The 18,238-nt window shown below is 66.2% G+C and overlaps 2 protein-coding genes across 19 annotated transcripts in view; one reads left to right on the plus strand and one right to left on the minus strand.

Moving 5' to 3' along the window:
* The first annotated feature begins 6 nt into the window (after positions 1 to 6).
* On the plus strand, positions 7 to 13,846 carry MAP3K12 (mitogen-activated protein kinase kinase kinase 12). Its single transcript, XM_080570840.1, is given in 14 exon segments — positions 7 to 912; positions 915 to 1,109; positions 1,523 to 1,706; positions 2,754 to 2,945; positions 4,436 to 4,594; positions 4,909 to 5,067; positions 5,472 to 5,580; positions 6,146 to 6,255; positions 6,811 to 6,927; positions 8,165 to 8,302; positions 8,869 to 9,319; positions 9,888 to 9,958; positions 11,129 to 11,390; positions 12,691 to 13,846. Coding segments are annotated over 14 exon segments (2,943 nt in total). The 5' UTR covers positions 7 to 602; the 3' UTR covers positions 13,177 to 13,846.
* The window catches only part of PCBP2 (poly(rC) binding protein 2), a 16,490-nt gene continuing 11,689 nt past the window's right edge, over positions 13,438 to 18,238 (minus strand). For 9 of the 18 annotated variants that reach the window (XM_080570842.1, XM_080570850.1, XM_080570848.1 and 6 more), the window contains 3 exons: positions 17,766 to 17,818; positions 17,053 to 17,222; positions 13,438 to 14,026 (listed from right to left, as the gene is read on the minus strand). In XM_080570842.1, coding sequence (XP_080426968.1) covers positions 13,990 to 14,026; positions 17,053 to 17,222; positions 17,766 to 17,818 — 260 coding nt within the window. In that variant the 3' untranslated portion in view covers positions 13,438 to 13,989. Of the gene's footprint in view, positions 14,027 to 17,052; positions 17,223 to 17,765; positions 17,822 to 18,238 lie in introns of all 18 variants that reach the window. The other 9 variants (XM_080570849.1, XM_080570847.1, XM_080570845.1 and 6 more) reach the window with 1 other exon arrangement.

Raw genomic sequence — 18,238 nt, forward strand, 5'->3', positions numbered from 1 at the left:
TGCACACGTGGGTGCAAGGTGGTGCGGGTGCATGCACAGGGTGCACACGGGTGCGTGCATGGGGTTGCACACACGGGTGCAAAGGGGGTGCACGTGCATGCACGGCTTGCACACAGGTGCAGGGGGTGCAGGTGCATGCACAGGGTGCACACCTGGGGTTGCACACACAAATGCAAAGGGGTGTGAGCGCGTGCACGGTGCGCAAGCAGGTACAGGGGGTGCAGGTCCACAGATGCACACGTGCAAGGGGCGCAAATGTGTGCAAGCGGTGCAGGTGCACGTCGGGGGGGTGCCGCACGCATGCAGGGGGGTGCAGGTGCACGCGTTGGGGTGCACGTGGGTGCAGGCGCACGCAAGGAAGCGCTCCCGTGCAGGTGCACGCAGCTGGGTGCACGCACGTGCAGGGTTATCGTGCACGCACACGCAGGGGTGAGGGGTGCCGGTGCACGCAGCTGGGTGCAGGTGCATGTAGCAGGGTGCACACGCATGCACGGGGGTGCACACAGGTGCACGTGCATGCACGGGGGTGCACGTGCATGCACGGGAGTGCACACGGGTGCAGGTGAGGGGATTCACGGGGGTGCAGGGGGGTGCGCCCACGGATGCAGGTGCATGCAGGGGGTGCAGGCGTGCAAGGAGTGCGGGTGCATACACGGGGGTGCGCGTGCATGCAGGGGGGTGCGTGTGCATGCGGGGGGGGGGTTGCACACGGGTGCAGGGGGTGCAGTTGCACCCGCGGGGGTGCCGACACATGCAGCTTTCCACACCCCCCCCCCCTCCAGGCCATGGCCTGCCTGCACGAGACGCGGACGCCCTCGCCCTCGCTGGCGGTGGCCTCGGAGGGGACCCCGGAGCAGGAGCTGACGCCCACCCAGTGCGCCCTGCGCGAGGGCCCCCCCCCCCATCCCTGCCGCCCCCGAGGCCTGGCCCCGCCGTGGGCCCCCCCCGAGCCCCCGAGCCCGGCGCCGCGGGGCCGCTGGCAGCCGAGGGCGCCCACCTGCGGTGCCAGGCGGCGGGGGGGTTCCTGGAGGGGCTCTTCGGGTGCCTCAAGCCCGTCTGGAGCATGATCGGGAAGGCCTACGCTGCCGAGCACAAGCACCCGCCCGAGGGTGAGGGGGCTGGGGGGGTGCAGCGGGGCTGGGGGGGTGCAGTGGGGCTGGGGGGGTGCAATGGGGCTGGGGGTGCAGGGGAGCTGGGGGCGCAACGGGGCTGAGAGGATGCAAGGGGGCGGTGGAGCAATAAAGGGTGCAAGGGGGGGCAGGAATGGGGGGAAAAGGGGGAAAGGGGGGGTCAGGAAAAGGGGTGCAAAGGAGGGGGGCAGTGGGGCAAAGCGGGGTGCGATGAGGCAGGGAGCGTGCAAAGGGGCTGGGGGGGTGCAATGGGGAAAGAAGGGGGCAGTGGGGCAATAAAGGGCATAGTGGGGCAGGGTTGGGGTGCCCAAGGCGGGGGGGGGGGGCTGCACCCTGGCCATGCCAGCACGCGGGTGCCAACGCGCGGGTGCCGGGCCTGTGGGTGCCCGCAGACCCCTGGGAGGTGCCGTTCGAGGAGATCCTGGACCTGCAGTGGGTGGGCAGCGGGGCACAGGGCGCCGTCTTCCTGGGCCGCTTCCATGGCGAGGAGGTGGCGGTGAAGAAGGTGCGGGACCTGAAGGAGACCGACATCAAGCACCTGCGCAAGCTCAAGCACCCCAACATCATCACCTTCAAGTGAGCGCCCCAGGGTGGGCAGGGACACGGCTGGGGCGTGGGGGGCACCGGGGACACGGACGTGGTGTGGGCGTGGAGCATGGGGACACCGAGAGCATGGGCATGGACGTGGATGGTGTAGGGACATGGGCACGGTGTGGTCGTGGAGCATGGGGACACCGAGAGCGTGGGGCATGGATGGGGCAGGGACATGGACATGGTGTGGACGTGGAGCTAGGGGACACCGAGAGCGTGGGGCATGGACAGGGACGTGGTGTGGACACAGAGCATGGGGGACACCATGGCCATGGACGTGGAGGGGGTAGGGACATGGGCACGGTGCGGACACAGAGCATGGGGACACCGTGAGCATGGGGGACACCAAGAGCATGGACATGGATGGGGTAGGGACATGGACATGGTGTGGATGTGGAGCATGGGGACACCAAGAGCATGGGGCATGGTTGGGGTAGGGACATGGACACAGTGTGGACACAGAGCATGGGGACACGGTGAGCGTGGGGCATGGACATGGACATTTTGTGGACATGGAGCATGGGGGACATCAAGAGCATGGACATGGCTGGGGCATGGGGGACACCATGGGCACAGACACGGATGGGGTAGGGACATGGCACGGTGTGGACGTGGAGCATGGGGACACCGTGAGCATGGGGCACGGACACGGTGTGGGCATGGGTACGGACACGGCACGGGCATGTGGCACAGGGGATGCCAGCCGTGGGCATGGGGGTCGTGGCGTGGGCATGGACACGGCGTGGACATGGCATGGGTATGGACACGGCATGGGCATGGCGTGGGGGCATGGACACGGCATGGACACGGCACGGGGCATGGACACGGCACGGGGCATGGACACGGCACGGGCAAGCCACAGGCATGGTTTTGTGGTGGCCTCATGGACACAGCCATGGGGCCATGGACGCAGCATGCATGGGGAACACCGCCACGGCACGGACACGGGTGGGCAGGGCACGGCACGGACACGGGGACACGGACAGGTCCCACGTGTGGCGCGGGGCACTGACGGAGCCGCTGTGCCGGCAGGGGGGTGTGCACCCAGGCGCCCTGCTACTGCATCATCATGGAGTTCTGCGCCCAGGGCCAGCTCTACGAGGTGCTGCGCGCCGGGCGCAAGGTCACCCCCTCCCTCCTCGTCGACTGGTCCATGGGCATCGCCGGCGGCATGAACTACCTGCACCTCCACAAGATCATCCACCGCGACCTCAAGTCGCCCAAGTGAGCGGGGACGGGGGGCTCGGGGAGCACCCACGGGTGCTGGGGTGGTGGCGGCGGTGCCTGCGGTGGTGGTGGTGGGGCCGTGGCCGTGCCGGTGCGTGGTCATGGGGGGGCCGTGCCCTCGGTGGGGCTCTGTCCGTGGTGGCTGCATGTCCCTGGTGGTGCCGTGTCCGTAGCGGTGACGTATCCGTGGTGGTGCCGTGCCCGTGGCAGTGCTGTGTCCGTGACACTGACATGTCCATGGTGGTGACGTGTCCGTGGCACTGACATGTTCATGGCGATGCCGTGCCCATGGTGGTGCCATGTCCATGGTGGTGACATGTCCATGACATCGACATGTCCGTGGTGATGCCATGCCCATGGCAGTGCCGTGCCCATGGTGGTGATGTGTCCGTGACACTGATGTGTCCTTGGTGCTGCGTGTCCATGACATTGATGTGTTCATGGTGGTGCCATATCCATGGTGGTGACATGTCCATGACACTGACATGTCCATGGCGGTTGTCAGGCCCATAGTGGTGACATGTCCATGGCATCGACATGTCCATGGTGGTGCCATGCCATGGCAGTGCCGTGCCCATGGTGGTGCCGTGTCCATGACAATGACATGGTGGTGGCCTGCCCTCGGCAGTACAATGACCATGGATGGTTGCACGCCTGTGGTGCTTGCATGCAGGTGACAGTTGTATATCCATGCAGTGCCATGGCAGTGGTGGCACAATGACCACAGCAGCTGCATGTCCAAGGTGGTGACGTGTCCATGGCAGTTGCATGACTGTGGTGGTGCCGTGCTCGTGCTGGTGGTGCCATGCTCATGGTGGTGGTGGTGCCATGCCCATGGTGGTGGTGGTGGTGGTGGTGCCATGCCCATGGTGCTGGTGGTGCCATGCTCGTGGTGGTGGTGCCATGCTCGTGGTGGTGGTGCCATGCTCGTGGTGATCGTGCCATGCTCGTGGTGGTGGTGGTGCCATGCCCGTGGTGCTGGTGGTGCCATGCTTGTGGTGGTGGCATGCCCATGGTGCTGGTGATGATGGTGCCATGCCCATGGTGGTGGTGGTGGTGGTGCCATGCTCATGGTGGTGGTGGTGGTGGTGCCATGGCCATGGTGCTGGTGGCAGTGGTGGCATGCCCATGGTGCTGGTGGTGGTGGTGCCATGCTCGTGGTGGTGGTGGTAGCATGCCCATGGTGCTGTTGCCATGGCCATGGTGCTGGTGGCGGTGGTGCCATGCCCATGGTGCTGGTGGTGGTGGTGCCATGCCCGTGGTGGTGGTGGTGGCATGCCTGTGGTGGTGCCTTGCCCATGACGGCACCACGCTCATGGCAGTTGCGTGCCAGTGACGGTGCTGTGCCCATGGCGGTGCTGTGCCCATGGTGGTGCCGTGCCCGTGGTGGTGGCATGTCCACGACGGGACAACGCGCACAGCGGCCGCGTGCCCGTGACAGTGCCATGCCCGTGGCACTGGCACGGCGCTGAGTGGCTGCCCCCCAGCATGCTCATCACCTACGACGACGTGGTGAAGATCTCCGACTTCGGCACCTCCAAGGAGCTCATCGACAAGAGCACCAAGATGTCCTTCGCCGGCACCGTGGCCTGGATGGCGCCCGAGGTCATCCGCAACGAGCCCGTCTCCGAGAAGGTCGACATCTGGTGAGGGCACGGGGACACTGGGGACCTCGGGGACAGCAGGGAGCCGTGGTGGCACTGGGGACACGGCAACATGGGGGCTACTGGGAACCGGTGGCAACCCTGGGGACACTGGGGACACAGGGGGTGGGCAGCAGGGACACTGCAGGGGAACGGGGATGGGGACAATGGGGAGGTTGAGGGGGACTTTGTAGGGCCATCAGGGACACCAGCATGGGCAGAGGCAGGGAGGGGACACCGGGGGTGAGTGGAGGGGGACCAAGGGACAGGATGAGGCCACCGGGGGTGCCCGGGACCGTGGGTGACGCTGCGCCCAGGTCCTTCGGGGTGGTGCTGTGGGAGCTGCTGACGGGCGAGATCCCCTACAAGGACGTGGACTCCTCGGCCATCATCTGGGGCGTGGGCAGCAACAGCCTCCACCTGCCCGTCCCCTCCGGCTGCCCCGACGGCTTCAAGGTGCTGCTGCGTCAGTGCTGGTGAGTGCGCCCGTGTTGGGGACACCCCGTGGGGACACCCCGTGGGGACATGCTGTGGGCACAGGGGTACACCATGGGGCCATCCCATGGGGACCCTGAATGGGGACACCCCATGAGTACAATGCCCAGAGACACCCCTGCCTTCAGGGGGTGATGCCATGGGGCAACCCCCCACCCCAGACACCTTAGGGACCGCCACGGGGACCTTCCAGTGGCACCCCAACATGGGGGACCCCATCCTATTGCCCTTCCCCTGGCTGTCCCCATACCTGGGGGCCATGCCCATGGGGTGCCAGGCTGGGGGTGCACCCAGCACGTCAATGGGTGCCGTGTCCCGTGCACCCTCCCCCGCCTGCGGCCCCAAAAGGCTCCCCCAGCACCCAGCGCCGTGCCGCCCCCCCCAGGAACAGCAAGCCCCGGAACCGGCCGTCCTTCCGGCAGATCCTGCTGCACCTCGACATCGCCTCCGCCGACGTCCTCTCCACCCCCCAGGAGACCTACTTCAAATCCCAGGTACCTGGCGGCACCCTGGGGACACCCCAGCACCACCCTCAGCACCCTAGGGTCACCCAGCGCCATGGGGTCACCCAGTGCCACGGGGACACCCAGCACCCCAGGGTCACCCAGTGCTGTGGGGTCACCCAGTGCCACGGGGACACCCAGCACCCCAGGGTCACCCAGTGCCACGGGGGTACCCAGGGACCCTCAGCACCCCCGGGACCCCAAGCCCTGTGGGACACCCCCTCCACCTCCCATGGCCGGTGCGGGGGCAGCCATGGCATGCAGCTGCCGGGGGGGGATCCCAGGGGATCCCTGCCCATATCCCAGTACTCAGGCAGCTGTGTCCAGTATATCCCAGTGGCCAGAGTGGCCATGACCAGTATATCCCAGTGTTTAGGTAGTCATAGCCAGTATATCCCAGTGCTCAGGGGATCCAAGCCCAGTACATCCCAGTGATCAGGAGGCCATGCCCAGTATATCCCAGCGCTCAGGTGGCCATGCCCAGTACATCCCAGTGCTCGGGTGCCCGTGCCCAGTACGTCCCAGTGCCCCCAGTGAGCAGTGCCGCGTGCCGCAGGCGGAGTGGCGGGAGGAGGTGAAGCTGCACTTCGAGAAGATCAAGTCGGAGGGGACGTGCCTGCACCGCCTCGAGGAGGAGCTCATCAACCGCCGGCGCGAGGAGCTGCGGTGGGCCCGGCCGCGGGGCCTGGGGACGTGGGGACATGGGGACATGGGGACGTGGGACATGGGGACACAGGGACATGGGACATGGGGACACAGGGCATGGGGATGTGGGGATATGGGGGTGCGGGATGGGGATACAGGGACATGGGGACGTGGGGACTCGGGGACGTGGGGACGTGGACATGGGGACATGGGGATATGGGGACACGGGGACATGGGGATATGGGGACATGGGGACATGGGGATATGGGGACATGGGGACATGGGGCACAGGGACATGGGGACGTGGGGACATGGGGAACAGGGACACAGGGCATGGGGACGTGGGGACATGACACGGGGACATGGGGCAGCGGGGTGCCAGGAGCAGGGGTCGGGGTATCGGGGGGTGCTGGGACAGGGAGAGCCTTTGGGTGCCTGTGCATGGGGTAGGGGGGCTGTGGTGGGATCCCATGAGGTTCTGTGGGGTTCCCATGGGGTTCCCGTGGGGTTCCTGTGGGGTTCCCGTGGGATTCCCGTGGGGTTCCCGTGCTGACGCCCGGCGTGCCCCGGTGCCAGGCACGCGCTGGACATCCGGGAGCACTACGAGCGCAAGCTGGAGCGCGCCAACAACCTGTACATGGAGCTCAGCGCCCTGATGCTGCAGCTGGAGCTGAAGGAGAAGGAGCTGCTCAGGTGCGCGGGGCCCCCCCAGTACCCCCCCCGAGGCACCCCTCCCCCCAGCACCCCAAGCATCCCCCATAGCTGGGTGCTGTGGGGCAGGGGGCTCCCCGAGCCACAGCCGCATCCACGCCACCCCCGAGCCCACGGGCACCCCTTTACCCGCACCGTGGGCACCCCATGGCCACGGCCACCCCTTAGGGTCAGCCCATGGCTATAGGGTCCCTACACCCACCCCATGGGCAACCCTTACCTGCACCCGGTGGCCACGGCCAGCTCTATAGCCATGCCGTGGCCGCATCCAGCTCTATCCCGTGGCTACCCCGTGGCCATTCCCAGTTTCCATCCTGTGGGCACCCCATGGGGAACCCTATATCCATCCTATGGCCATGGCCATGACTACCTCTGTATCCACCCTATGGCCACCCCTATATGCATGTTACGGACACCCCGTAGTCATGGCCACCCTTATACACACCCCATAGACACGCCATGGTCATGGCCGGTTCTATATCCACCCCGTGGCCTTGACCAGCCCTATATGCATCCCATGACCATGGCCAAACCTACATCCACCCCGCAGCCCCCCCTTGGCTTTGACCAACCTTACATGTACCCCATAGTCACCCTGTGGTCATGGCGAAACCTATATCCATCCCAAGGCCACTGCCATGCCCTTTGTGACCCCTATAGCCACCCCATGGCCTTGACTAACCCTATATGCACCCCATGACTATGGCCACCCCTATATGTACCCTTTGGCCACCCTATGGTCATAGCCAAACCTATATCCATCCAATGGCCACCCCAATGCCCCTTGCCACCCCTATATCCACCCCGTGGTGATGGCCACCCCTATATGCACCCTATGGCCACCCCATGGTCATAGCCAAACCTATATCCATCCCATGGCCCCCCCGATGCCCCTTGCCACCCCTATATCCACCCCATGGCCTTGACCAACCCTATATGCACCCTATGGCTATGACCACCCCTATATCCACCCCATGGCCACCCCATGGTCATGGCCAAGCTTATATCCATCCCATGGCCCCCCCGATGCCCCTTGCCACCCCATGGCCTTGACCAACCCTATATGCACCCCAAGGCTATGGCCACCCCTATATCCATCCCACGCTCATGCCCACCCCTATAACAACCCCGTAGCCGCCCCGAGCCCTTCCCCACCCCTACCCCAAGCCCTTCCCCACTCGGGGGGGGGTCGGTACCGATGCGTTCCCCCCCCCCCCAGGCGGGAGCAGGCGCTGGAGAAGCGCTACCCCGGGCTCTTCAAGCCGCGGGCGCCGCGGGGGCTCCTGCACGGGAACGCCGTCGAGACCCTCATCAAGAAGCGCAACGTCCCCCAGAAGCTCTCCCCCCACGGCAAGCGGTGCGCCCCCCCCAGAGGGGTTACGGGGTGGGGGGGGGGAATCCCCCTCCTATTGGGGCCGGGGGGGGGGGGGGGGCTCTGGAGGGGGTGAGCTCAGGGGGTGGGGAGGTGGGAATGGGGGTTCGGCAAGGGGGGGGGGCTGGGGGGGGTCCTTGGGGGGGCTGGGGGTGGGGAGGTGGGACACCGGGGTCTCATTGGGGTGGGGGTGGGGGCTTGGGTGACTTGGTCCTTTGGGGGGGGGGCTTTGGGGGGTGCAGGTCCCTGGGGATGGGCTCTGGGGGGGGTGCAGGTCCCTGGGTCCCCTGGGGGGGTGGGGGGGCAGATGCCCAGAGTCCTTTTTGGGGGGGGGGGGGCAGTTCTGGGCCCCTGGGTGCCCTGCTCCCTTTGGGTCCCTTGGAGGGGTCCCATGGGTGCAGACACCCTTGGGGCAGGTGGGGGGAGGGGGGCACATTTTGGGCACCTGGCCCCCAGGCTCCCACCTGGGAAGGGGGAGTTGGGGTGTGGGGGGGGTGAGTTTCTGGGTCCCCCCCTGCAGCCCCCCCCTCTTTTTGTCCCCCCCCCCCCAGCCCCGACATCCTGAAGCCGGAGGTGCTGCTGCCCAAGCTGGATGCGGCCATGGCGCAGGTGGCCCTGCCCGGCTGCCCCAAGGGCCCCCCCTCGCCGGGGCGCAGCCGCCGAGCCAAGGGGCGCCACCGCAAAGCGGGGGGGCCCCGGGGGGGCTGCGGGGAAGCGGGTCCCGAAACCGGACCCCCCCGGGGCCTTCCCGGCCCCCCCCCGGCCACCGCCGGCCCCGACCTCCTCGGGGGCACCCTGGAGGTCGCGGGAGCCCCCCCGGCCGCCGTGCCCGAAGCGGGGTCTGGGGGGGCAGAGGGCACCCAAGGGCCCCCCCCACCGCAGCCCCCCACCCCCGGGGAGCCTGAGCGGGACAGCGGGGCCGCCCGGGGGGGGCGAGGGGGGGCCGGGCAGCATCTCACCCCCGCGGCGCTGCTGTACCGGGCGGCCGTCACGAGGGGCCAGGTGAGTGCGGGGGGGGGCCCTTATTTTGGGGGGGGGGGCTTATTTTTTGGGGGGGGATCCCTTATTTTGGGGGGGGTCCCTTTTTTTTTTTGGGGTGGTCCCTTATTTTGGGGGGGGGTCCCTTATTTTGGGGGGTTCCCTTATTGTTTTGGGGGGGGGCTTATTTTTTGGGAAGGGTCCTTTATTTTGGGGGGGGTCCCTTTTTTTTGGGGGGGGTCCCTTATTTGGCGGGGGTCCCTTATTTTTTGGGGTGGGGTCCCTTATTGTTTTGGGGGAGGTCCCTTTTTTTGGGGGGGTGGGCCCCTTATTTTTGGGGGGTGGGTCCCTTATTTTGGGGGGGGGGGGGGTCCCTTATTTTAGGGGGGGTTGGAAATGGTGTGTGGGGGAGAAGACCCCCCCGAGGGTCCAGCCCAGCACTGGGGGGGGGGTCAAACAGACAGGGGTCCCTTCTGGAGGGGGGGGGGGTCAGGACCCCTGGGTCCATCCTGGGGGTCTGGGGGGGGGTTTCTGCCCCCCTGGGGGCAGCCAGAGGCCCCCACGCCCCCCCCACGCCCCCCCCCACCCCCAGAAGCGGGGGGTCTCGTCGGAGGAGGAGGAGGGCGAAGTGGACAGCGAGGTGGAGCTGCCGCTGCGGCAGAGGTGGGTGCTGCCCCCCCCCCCCCCCAAACCCCCTCCAGGACTCTGGACCCCCATTTTGGGGGGGGGGCAGAATCCCCCCACCCTCCCCGGGGGTGGGGTACGTGGTGACCTGTGGGTGCTGGACCCCCAGGAATGGGGGAAGGGGAAGGGGGGGGGGGGGCTTGTGTGCCCAGACCCCCCCAGGATCGGCGCTGGGGGTGTCAGTGGGTGCTGGGATGCCCGAGATGGGTGCTGGGGGGGTGTCCTTGGGTGCTGAGCCCCCCAGGATTGGTGCTGGGGGTTTTTGGGTACCGGGATGCTGTGGGTGGGTGCTGGGGGCCTGGCGGGTGCCCACAGGTGCTGAGCCCCCCAGGATCGGTGCTGGGGGTGTCAGTGGGTGCTGAGACCCCAAGATCATTGCTGGGGGCATCGTTGGGTACTGGGATGCTTCGTATGGGTGCTGGGGGGTGCCCACGGGTGCTGAGCCCCCAGGATCAGTGCTGGGGGTCTCTGGGTGCCAGGATGCTGCGGGTGGGTGCTGGGGGTGCCCATGGGTGCTGAGCCCCCAGGATGGGTGCTGGGGGTCTCTGGGTGCCAGGATGCTGCGGGTGGGTGCTGGGGGGGTGCCCATGGGTGCCCAGACCCCCCCCCCCCTCAGGATCAGTGCTGGAGGTGTCAGTGGGTGCTGAGATGCTGTGGATGGGTGCTGGGGGGTGTCCACGGGTGCTGAGACCCCGGGATGGTGCTGGGGGGTTCTGGGTACGGGGATGCTGTGGATGGGTGCTGGGGGGGCCTGGCGGTGCCCATGGGTGCTGAGCCCCCCAGGATCGGTGCTGGGGGTGGCAGTGGGTGCTGAGACCCCAAGATCATTGCTGGGGGCATCGTTGGGTACTGGGATGCTTCGGATGGGTGCTGGGGGGTGCCCACGGGTGCTGAGCCCCAGGATCAGTGCTGGGGGTCTCTGGGTGCCAGGATGCTGTGGGTGGGTGCCGGTGGGTGCCCATGGGTGCCCAGACCCACCCCCCCCCAAGGATCAGTACTGGGGGCATCGCTGGGTACGGGGATGCTGTGGATGGGTGCTGGGGGGCCTGGCGTGTGCCCACGGGGTGCTGAGCCCCCAGGATGGGTGCTGGGGGGGTTTCTGGGCTGCAGGTGGGTGCCCACCCACCCCCTCACCCCCCCCAAACCCAGGTGGCCCCCGGGCATGAGCAAGCGGCAGTCGCTGTCGACCTTCAGCTCGGAGAACTTCTCGGACGGGGACGGGGACGGGGACGGGGACGAGGGGCACACGAGCGAGCCCTCGCACAGCGCCACCCCGGACGTGGGCAGCACCAACACGGACGAGCGCCCCGACGAGCGCTCCGAGGACCTCCTCTCGCAGGGCTCCGAGATCCCCCTGGACGCGCCCCCCCCCGAAGGGCCCGGCCGCCGCCACGGGGGGCTCAGCCCCAAGGTAACCCCCCCCCCAACCCCGGCACCCCTGGGTGGGAGGGAGGCACCTAGGGAGGGGGGATGGGGGGGTGCTGGACCCCCGGTGGGTGGCAGGGTATGGGGGGGGGGCAGTGGGGGTGCCCCAGGGATGGGGGCAGGATGGGTGCTGTGGGTGCTGAGGGGCTCCTGGACCCCCGGGTGGGGGCTCCTGGACCCCCGGGTGGGTGGCAGTGTATGGGGGGGGGGGGCAGTAGGGTGCCCCAAATATGGGTGCTATGGGTGCTGAGGGGCTCCAGGACCCCTGGGTGGGGAGGGGGGGTCAGTAGGGTCCCCCAGGGATGGGTGCTGAGGGGCTCCTGGACCCCTGGGTGGGGGCTCCTGGACCCCCAGGTGGGTAGCAGGGTATGGGGGGACAGTGGGGTGCCCCAGGGATGGGTGCTGAGGGTGCTGAGGGGCTCCTGGACCCCTGGGTGGCAGGGGGGTGCCCCCACAGATGGGGGATAGGGGGGTGCTGGACCCCCGGGTGGGGGCTCCTGGACCCCCGGGTGGGTGGCAGTGTATGGGGGGGGGCAGCAGGGTGCCCCAGGGATGGGTGCGGGATGGGTGCTGTGGGTGCTGAGGGGCTCCAGGACCCCTGGGTGGGGAGGGGGGGTCAGTAGGGTCCCCCAGGGATGGGTGCTGAGGGTGCTGAGGGGCTCCTGGACCCCTGGGTGGGAGGGGGGTGCCCCCAGGGATGGGGGATGGGGGGGGTGCTGGACCCCCGGGTGGGTGGCAGGGTATTGGGGGGGGGGCAGTGGGGTGCCCCAGGGTTGGGTGTGGATGGGGAGGGGTCCCCCAGGGAAGGGGTCCCTCAGAGCCCTCCCCCCCCCCCAAGACAGGGTGCCATAGGAAAAGGGGGGGGGGGGTCTCAGGGTTACCCCCAGGACCAGGAGCCCCCCCAGCAGCCCCCCCTGAGCCAGGGGTCTCCCTCTGCCACCTGGTCCTGGGGGACCCCAGAGCCCCCCCCCCACCAAGGCCTGGATGGGGTCCAGTGCCCCCCCCCCCCCAAGACGAGGGGACAGGGGAGGGCCCCCCCAGGACTGCACACCCCGGGGGGGGGCTCTCAGCATCGCTGGGGGGGGGCCAGGAGCACCCCCCTGCCAGGGCCAGGACCCATGGGGGGGGGGGGGACCCAGAGCACCTCGAGGCCACGTCCCACGGGGAAGGGACCCCCCAGGAACAGTTTAAAAGCATGGGGGGGTCCCCAACACCCCCCCGCCCCCCAGCCCGGCTGGGGGGGGGCTCTGGGGGTGTCTGACCCCCCCCACCCCCCCCCTCCCCAGGTCTCCGAGGACTCGGACTGCGACAGCGCGGAGCTCGACCACTCGGGCAGCGGCGAGGGGCCCCCCCCGGCCCGCAGCCCCCCCCGGCCTGTGACCTGCACCCCCCCCACCTCCACCACTCCCCCCCCCCGCACCTCCCCCCCCCACACACACACTTGTACAGCCCCAAATATTTATATAAATATTTATCGATCTCTACAGAAAGCTCCGTGCGGTCTCTGGGGCCTGGGGAGGGAAGGGGGGGGCACGGGGGGGCTATTTGGGGGGCCACCCCCTTTTTGTGTTGGTGTAGGTCCTACTGTAATAGTTGGGGTGGGGGGGGAAGAAAACCTGCCCAAGAGGGGTGGGGGGGGAATTTGGGGGCAGAGCCAAGGGGCTGAGCCCTTTCAGGGGTATCGCCACCCCCCCTTACTGGTGGAACTGGGAGCACTGGGGAGGGCAGGGACTCAGTGCTGGACCCCCCCCCCAAAGGGGAACAAGGTGTAGGGGGGCACTCGCTCTCCCCCCACCCTTGTAGAGGATGGGGGGGGGGGGGGGCCAGAAAAGGAGGTACTGGGCCTTACTGGGAACCAGTACCCAAGAGCAAGGAAAGTAGAGAAATCCCCAATTTGTGGAGAAATCCCCAAGTTGTAGCGAAATCCCCAGTTTTTAAACCCAAAACACCCCTGAACCCGCCCCCCCCGTGCCCCCCCCAGCCCAGGGTGGCCCTACTGGGAGAGGTTGCAAAGAAAGACGGAGACAGGCAGGTCCGTTAACCAAAATATCCTCCAGTTTCTATTCACAAGGAAAAGCTCCAGTCCATCTTTTTATTATTATTTGTTTTTTTTTTTTTGAAAAATTGCTCCTGGCGTTACAGAACTAAACTGAAATGGGTTTTTTTTTTTTTGTGTCTTTTTTTTTTTTGTGTGTGTGTGTTTTTTTCTTCTCTTCCACTCTTTAACATTTCATGACAAAACAGAAACTTCATGAGCCGAAAAAAGGGGTGGAAGGGGAGGGGGGGTGAAGGGTTTTGGGGGGGGAAGGGAGAGAGAGGAAAAAGCTTTTATAAAACTAAGATCTGGGGCTCGCCGCTTAAGGGCCGAGCGGAGAAAGGAATTAAAATGCTGTAATTAAAAAAAAAAAACAAACGAAGGAGGAAAAAAAAAAAAAAACGAAACCAACTGAGAAACAACCTCGTGAGTGGCCGCGGAGAGCGATGGAGGAACCGAAAAAATTTACAAACTAGTTTAAAACCTGGGGCTGGCTGCTGGGGGCTGCGCGGGCGGCTGGCGAGGCGGGGCCGAGGGCGGCGCCGGGGCCCTAGCTGCTTCCCATGCCCCCGGTCTCGGAGGAGAGCCTGCAAGGAAGAAGAGGGCGTCAGAACGGGGGGGGGGCAAAAATGGGGGGGGGGGGGAAGGGTTAGAGGAGGAAAAAAGAGGTGGGGGGGGAATAAAAAGGGTTGGGGGGGGAAAAAAGAGAGGTGGGGGGGGAATAAAAAGGGTTGGAGGGGGAAAAAAGAGAGGTGGGGGGGAATAAAAAGGGTTGGAGGGGGAAAAAAGAGGTGGGGGGGAATAAAAAGGGTTGGAGGGGGAAAAAAGAGGTGGGGGGGAATAAAAAGGGTTGGAGGGGGAATAAAAAGGGTTGGAGGGGGAATAAAGAGAGGTGGGGGGGGAATAAAAAGGGTTGGAGGGGGAAAAAAGAGAGGTGGGGGGGGAATAAAAAGGGTTGGAGGGGGAAAAAAGAGAGGTGGGGGGGAATAAAAAGGGTTGGAGGGGGAATAAAAAGGGTTGGAGGGGGAAAAAAGAGAGGTGGGGGGGGAATAAAAAGGGTTGGAGGGGGAAAAATGGGTTGGGGAGGAAAAAAAGAGGTGGGGGGGAAAAAATAGGTGGGGGGAGGAAAAAAGGGTTGGGGGAGGGATGAGGAGGGAGGGAGGAAGGGTTCCCCTCCCCTCCAAGGGGGTGGGGGTGGTGGCCCCCCCCCGGCAATCGAAGCTGGGGGGGTTATGCGAAAGCAGCGTGGGGAGGGGGGGGGAGAGGGGGGTGGGGGTTGTGCCCCCCCCAGCTCAGCACCGGGAGCTCCGTGGGGGGAGAGGGAGGGGATGGGGGGGGGCACCGGGGACCCCGAGTGGAGGCGGGAGGGGGGCGGCGGGGAAGGGGGGGCAGGGATGGAGCCCGTGGGGGGTCCTTGGGGAGGATGGGGAGGTGGGGGGGGCACAAAGAGGTTGGGGGGGGGCACAGGGAGGTTCGGGGGGGGCACAGAGCAGCAGCCCCAAGCAAAGGGAGGGGGGCCACAGCAGCAGCGCCCGCTGGAACCAGGGGAGGGGGCAGCGCGCATCGCCCCTGAGGAGGGTGCCAACGAGCCCCCCCCCCAAAAAAAAAGAAGGGACCCCCGCTGGGCCCCCCCCTCCCCGCCCGCAGGGCTCGGCCCCCCCCCGCGGCACAGATCTAGCAGAGCAGATTCTCACCGTGGCAACTTTATTACAGGTACAGACAGCAAAGAGACAGGCGAGGCCGCGAGCCCCGCGCCCAGGAATGCAATTAAATCCAGACTCGTTTATTCCGTAATGAACCCCCCCCACCCCCCCCCGCCGCCGCCGCCCCCCAGACCCGCTGCGATTGCAACCGAACTCTTAAAAAAAAAAAAAGGAAAATAGAGGAAAATGAGGCGGGTGGGGGGAAAAAGCAAGGGCTACGAGCTAGAGGAGTCGAGGAGGGCTGACCGGGGTCACCGGGCTGGGAAAAAGGAAAGAAAAATTTAAAAAAAATAAGAAAAAAAAAAAAGCGTCGGCCGGGCAGAAAAACGCCTACAAAACACCCCGGGGGGAGCCGAAAAAAATAAAAAAAAAGAAAAAAGGAGGAAAAACCCGCAAGGAAACCCAAAAGGAAATTTTTTTTCTTTTTTTTTTTTGGCTCTTCCGAGTCTCCCCTGGGGGGGCTCCGCGCTGCGTCGCGCCCCCCTCCCCGCCCGCCCGAGGTGCGTGTGTGGGGGGGGGGCAGGGGGGGCTCAGTAGGGAGAGAACCTCTGCTTCTCCGCCTTCAGTTTGTTAGAGACACACGGCACGGCCGGGGCGGGGGCGCCCTTAGCAGCAGACACAACATTTAGAGCCAGGAGAGGGACAGGTTTCATGCCAAGCAGACTGGAGACACAAGGGGCGGTCGGAAGAGGGTTGGGGAGGCCGGCGGGTGCTTCGGAGCCCCCCCCGGCGGCGAGCGAGGGGGTGGTGGTGGAGGAGGAAGAAGAAGAAGGGGTGGAGGGTTGAGAGAGGTTGATGCTGAGGTGGTCAGGGATCGTGACGGAGGCTGCCTGGGAGGAGGGTTTAGCGCTTTCTAAACTGTAACAGAGGAGAAAAAGGAACAAAACAAAACAAAAAACAAAAAAACAAAACAAAAAAAAACAAAAAAAAAGAAGAAATAAAAAAAAAAGGGTGGGTGGCTGGCAACAGCGCGCGAGAAGCACAGGACAAACAGCGTCAAACCGCACGGGGTCGGGGGGGGTGGACGGGGGAAATGGCACCCCGAGGGGGCGCCGGTACCTGGGGGGGGACACTGGTACCTGGGGGGGGCCGCGCCGGGCCCCAGCTCCTTGGGACCCCCCCCCTCACACGCACCCCCAGCCCCGTGTCGAGCCCTGGGCCTCGACGCGGAGCCAGGAAGGGGGAGGGCGGCCGCTGCTCGCGGCCCCCCCAGCACCCCCACGGCCCCCAGCACCCCCACGGGGTTCAGGGCTCGGCTCCTCCGCCCTAAGCCCCCCCCGGGGCGCTGAGGAACGGGGAGGGCACCGGGGGCCACCCGACTGACACCGCTGCCCCTACACGACACCGCTCCCAGCCCAGGCTGCTACGGGGACAGCGGGGTCCGCGCCACGCGCGGCCTCAGCACGGCCCTGGGGGGCCCCCCCAGAGCCCTACGGGCCCCCCCCACAGGCTCAGGGGCCGCTGCTCCCACGCAGGAGAGCGGCGCCGGGCGCTGCGGGCACCTCTCGGGATCCGCAGGATCCCCACGTCCCGCCAGCGAGGTGCTGGGGACCCAGCCCCGATCCCGGGGCGCTCCCTGAGCCCTCACCCCACAAAAATAATAATAAAAAAAAATAATAATCCCTCACGGCACCAGCAACGGATCCAAAGCGCACGGCCCGCTCGGCCCCGCGGCCTCAGCCCTCTCCAGCCTTCGCCTGCGGCCTCCCGGAGCCCGGGAGGCGATCGCACGGGGACAGCGGGCGCGGGGAAGGGGGAAGGAAGGGCACGGAGAAGGGGGAAGGGGGGGGGATTGAAACAAAAAACAAAAAACCAAAAAAAACAGGGAGGGAAGCCCCTTCCCCTCATGCTGGGGGGCACGAGGGGGGTCCCAGCCCTCCCCCCGCTCCGCCTGGTCGCGGGAGACTCACCTGACATTAATTAGATACTGGGCCAAGCTAATGCTCGCTGCGGATCCAGTTATGGTCACCTGCCTGTCAGTAGAGCCTTCCACCGGGTTGGCAATTTTGATCTGCGCCCCGGACATCTGGCGGATCTCGTTGATCTTGGCGCCCTGACGCCCGATGATGCAGCCAATCAACTGCGGGGGGGGGGGGGGGAGAAGGCGGCTTCGTTAGCGGCTGGCTTCGTTAGGGCACCCCCGACCTTCTTCAGGGCACCCCCGACCTTCTTCAGGTGCATCCCCTGACCTTCGTTAGCGCTTCATTAGGGCACCCCCCGACCTTCGACCTTCATTAGGGCACCCCCCACCTTCATTAGGGCACCCCCCGACCTTCATTAGGTGCACCCTGACCCCCGTCAGGGCACCCCCGACCCCCTCCCCTGCCCACTACCGGGGGGGGGGTCACCTGCAGGGACGGGGCTGGGGGGTTTAAAAACCTCCCCAAAAAGATTTAAAACACCAGGAAAATGAGCAAAATCTGCCCTAAATCTGGCCGGGAGGAGGAGGGGGAGACGGCAGAGGGGTGCGAGGAGCCGGTTTGGGGCACGGCCCTCGCTTGTGGGGCTGCCGCGAGCCCCCTTTGAAGTGTGTGTGGGGGGGGGGTCATCCTGCCCTGCCTTCATCAGGGACCCCCCCCAAGGGCCCGGCGCGCCCCCCCGCCGCCCCCAGGCCGCCACTCACATCATTTGGAATGGTGAGTTCGTGAGAGGTGGTCTGAGCAGACGCATCCAAACCTGCTTAAAAGAGAGAGGGGAGGAAAAAAAAAGGGGGGGGTGAGGTGAGGGGGGGGGCACGGCGGGGGGGGCACGGGCACCGACACCACCAGCACTCGCTGCTGGCCTCACGGCTACCTCCGGGGCTGCTCGGGCAGGAGGGGAAGGGGCAGAGCAAGCGGTGAGGTTACTCGAGCCCCCCCCAACTCCCCAGCGCCCCCTCCCTCTAATTTTTACCCTCCCCACACCCCCATCTTGCCCCCCCAGTTTTTGTCACCACGGGCTCTTCCTCCCCGTGGCGACAGTCCCGGAGCAGCGCCCCCGGGGGCAGCGCTACGCCGACCGGGGCGGGCACGGCGGGGCTGCTCGGGCATTTAATTAATTATTGCTGTTATTATTAATAAATTTCTCCCCCTCTCCCCTGCTACGGGGTGGCAGCAG

Source organism: Anser brachyrhynchus, assembly GCF_964034855.1.
Source record: "Anser brachyrhynchus genome assembly, chromosome: 29".
Taxonomy (NCBI): domain Eukaryota; kingdom Metazoa; phylum Chordata; class Aves; order Anseriformes; family Anatidae; genus Anser; species Anser brachyrhynchus.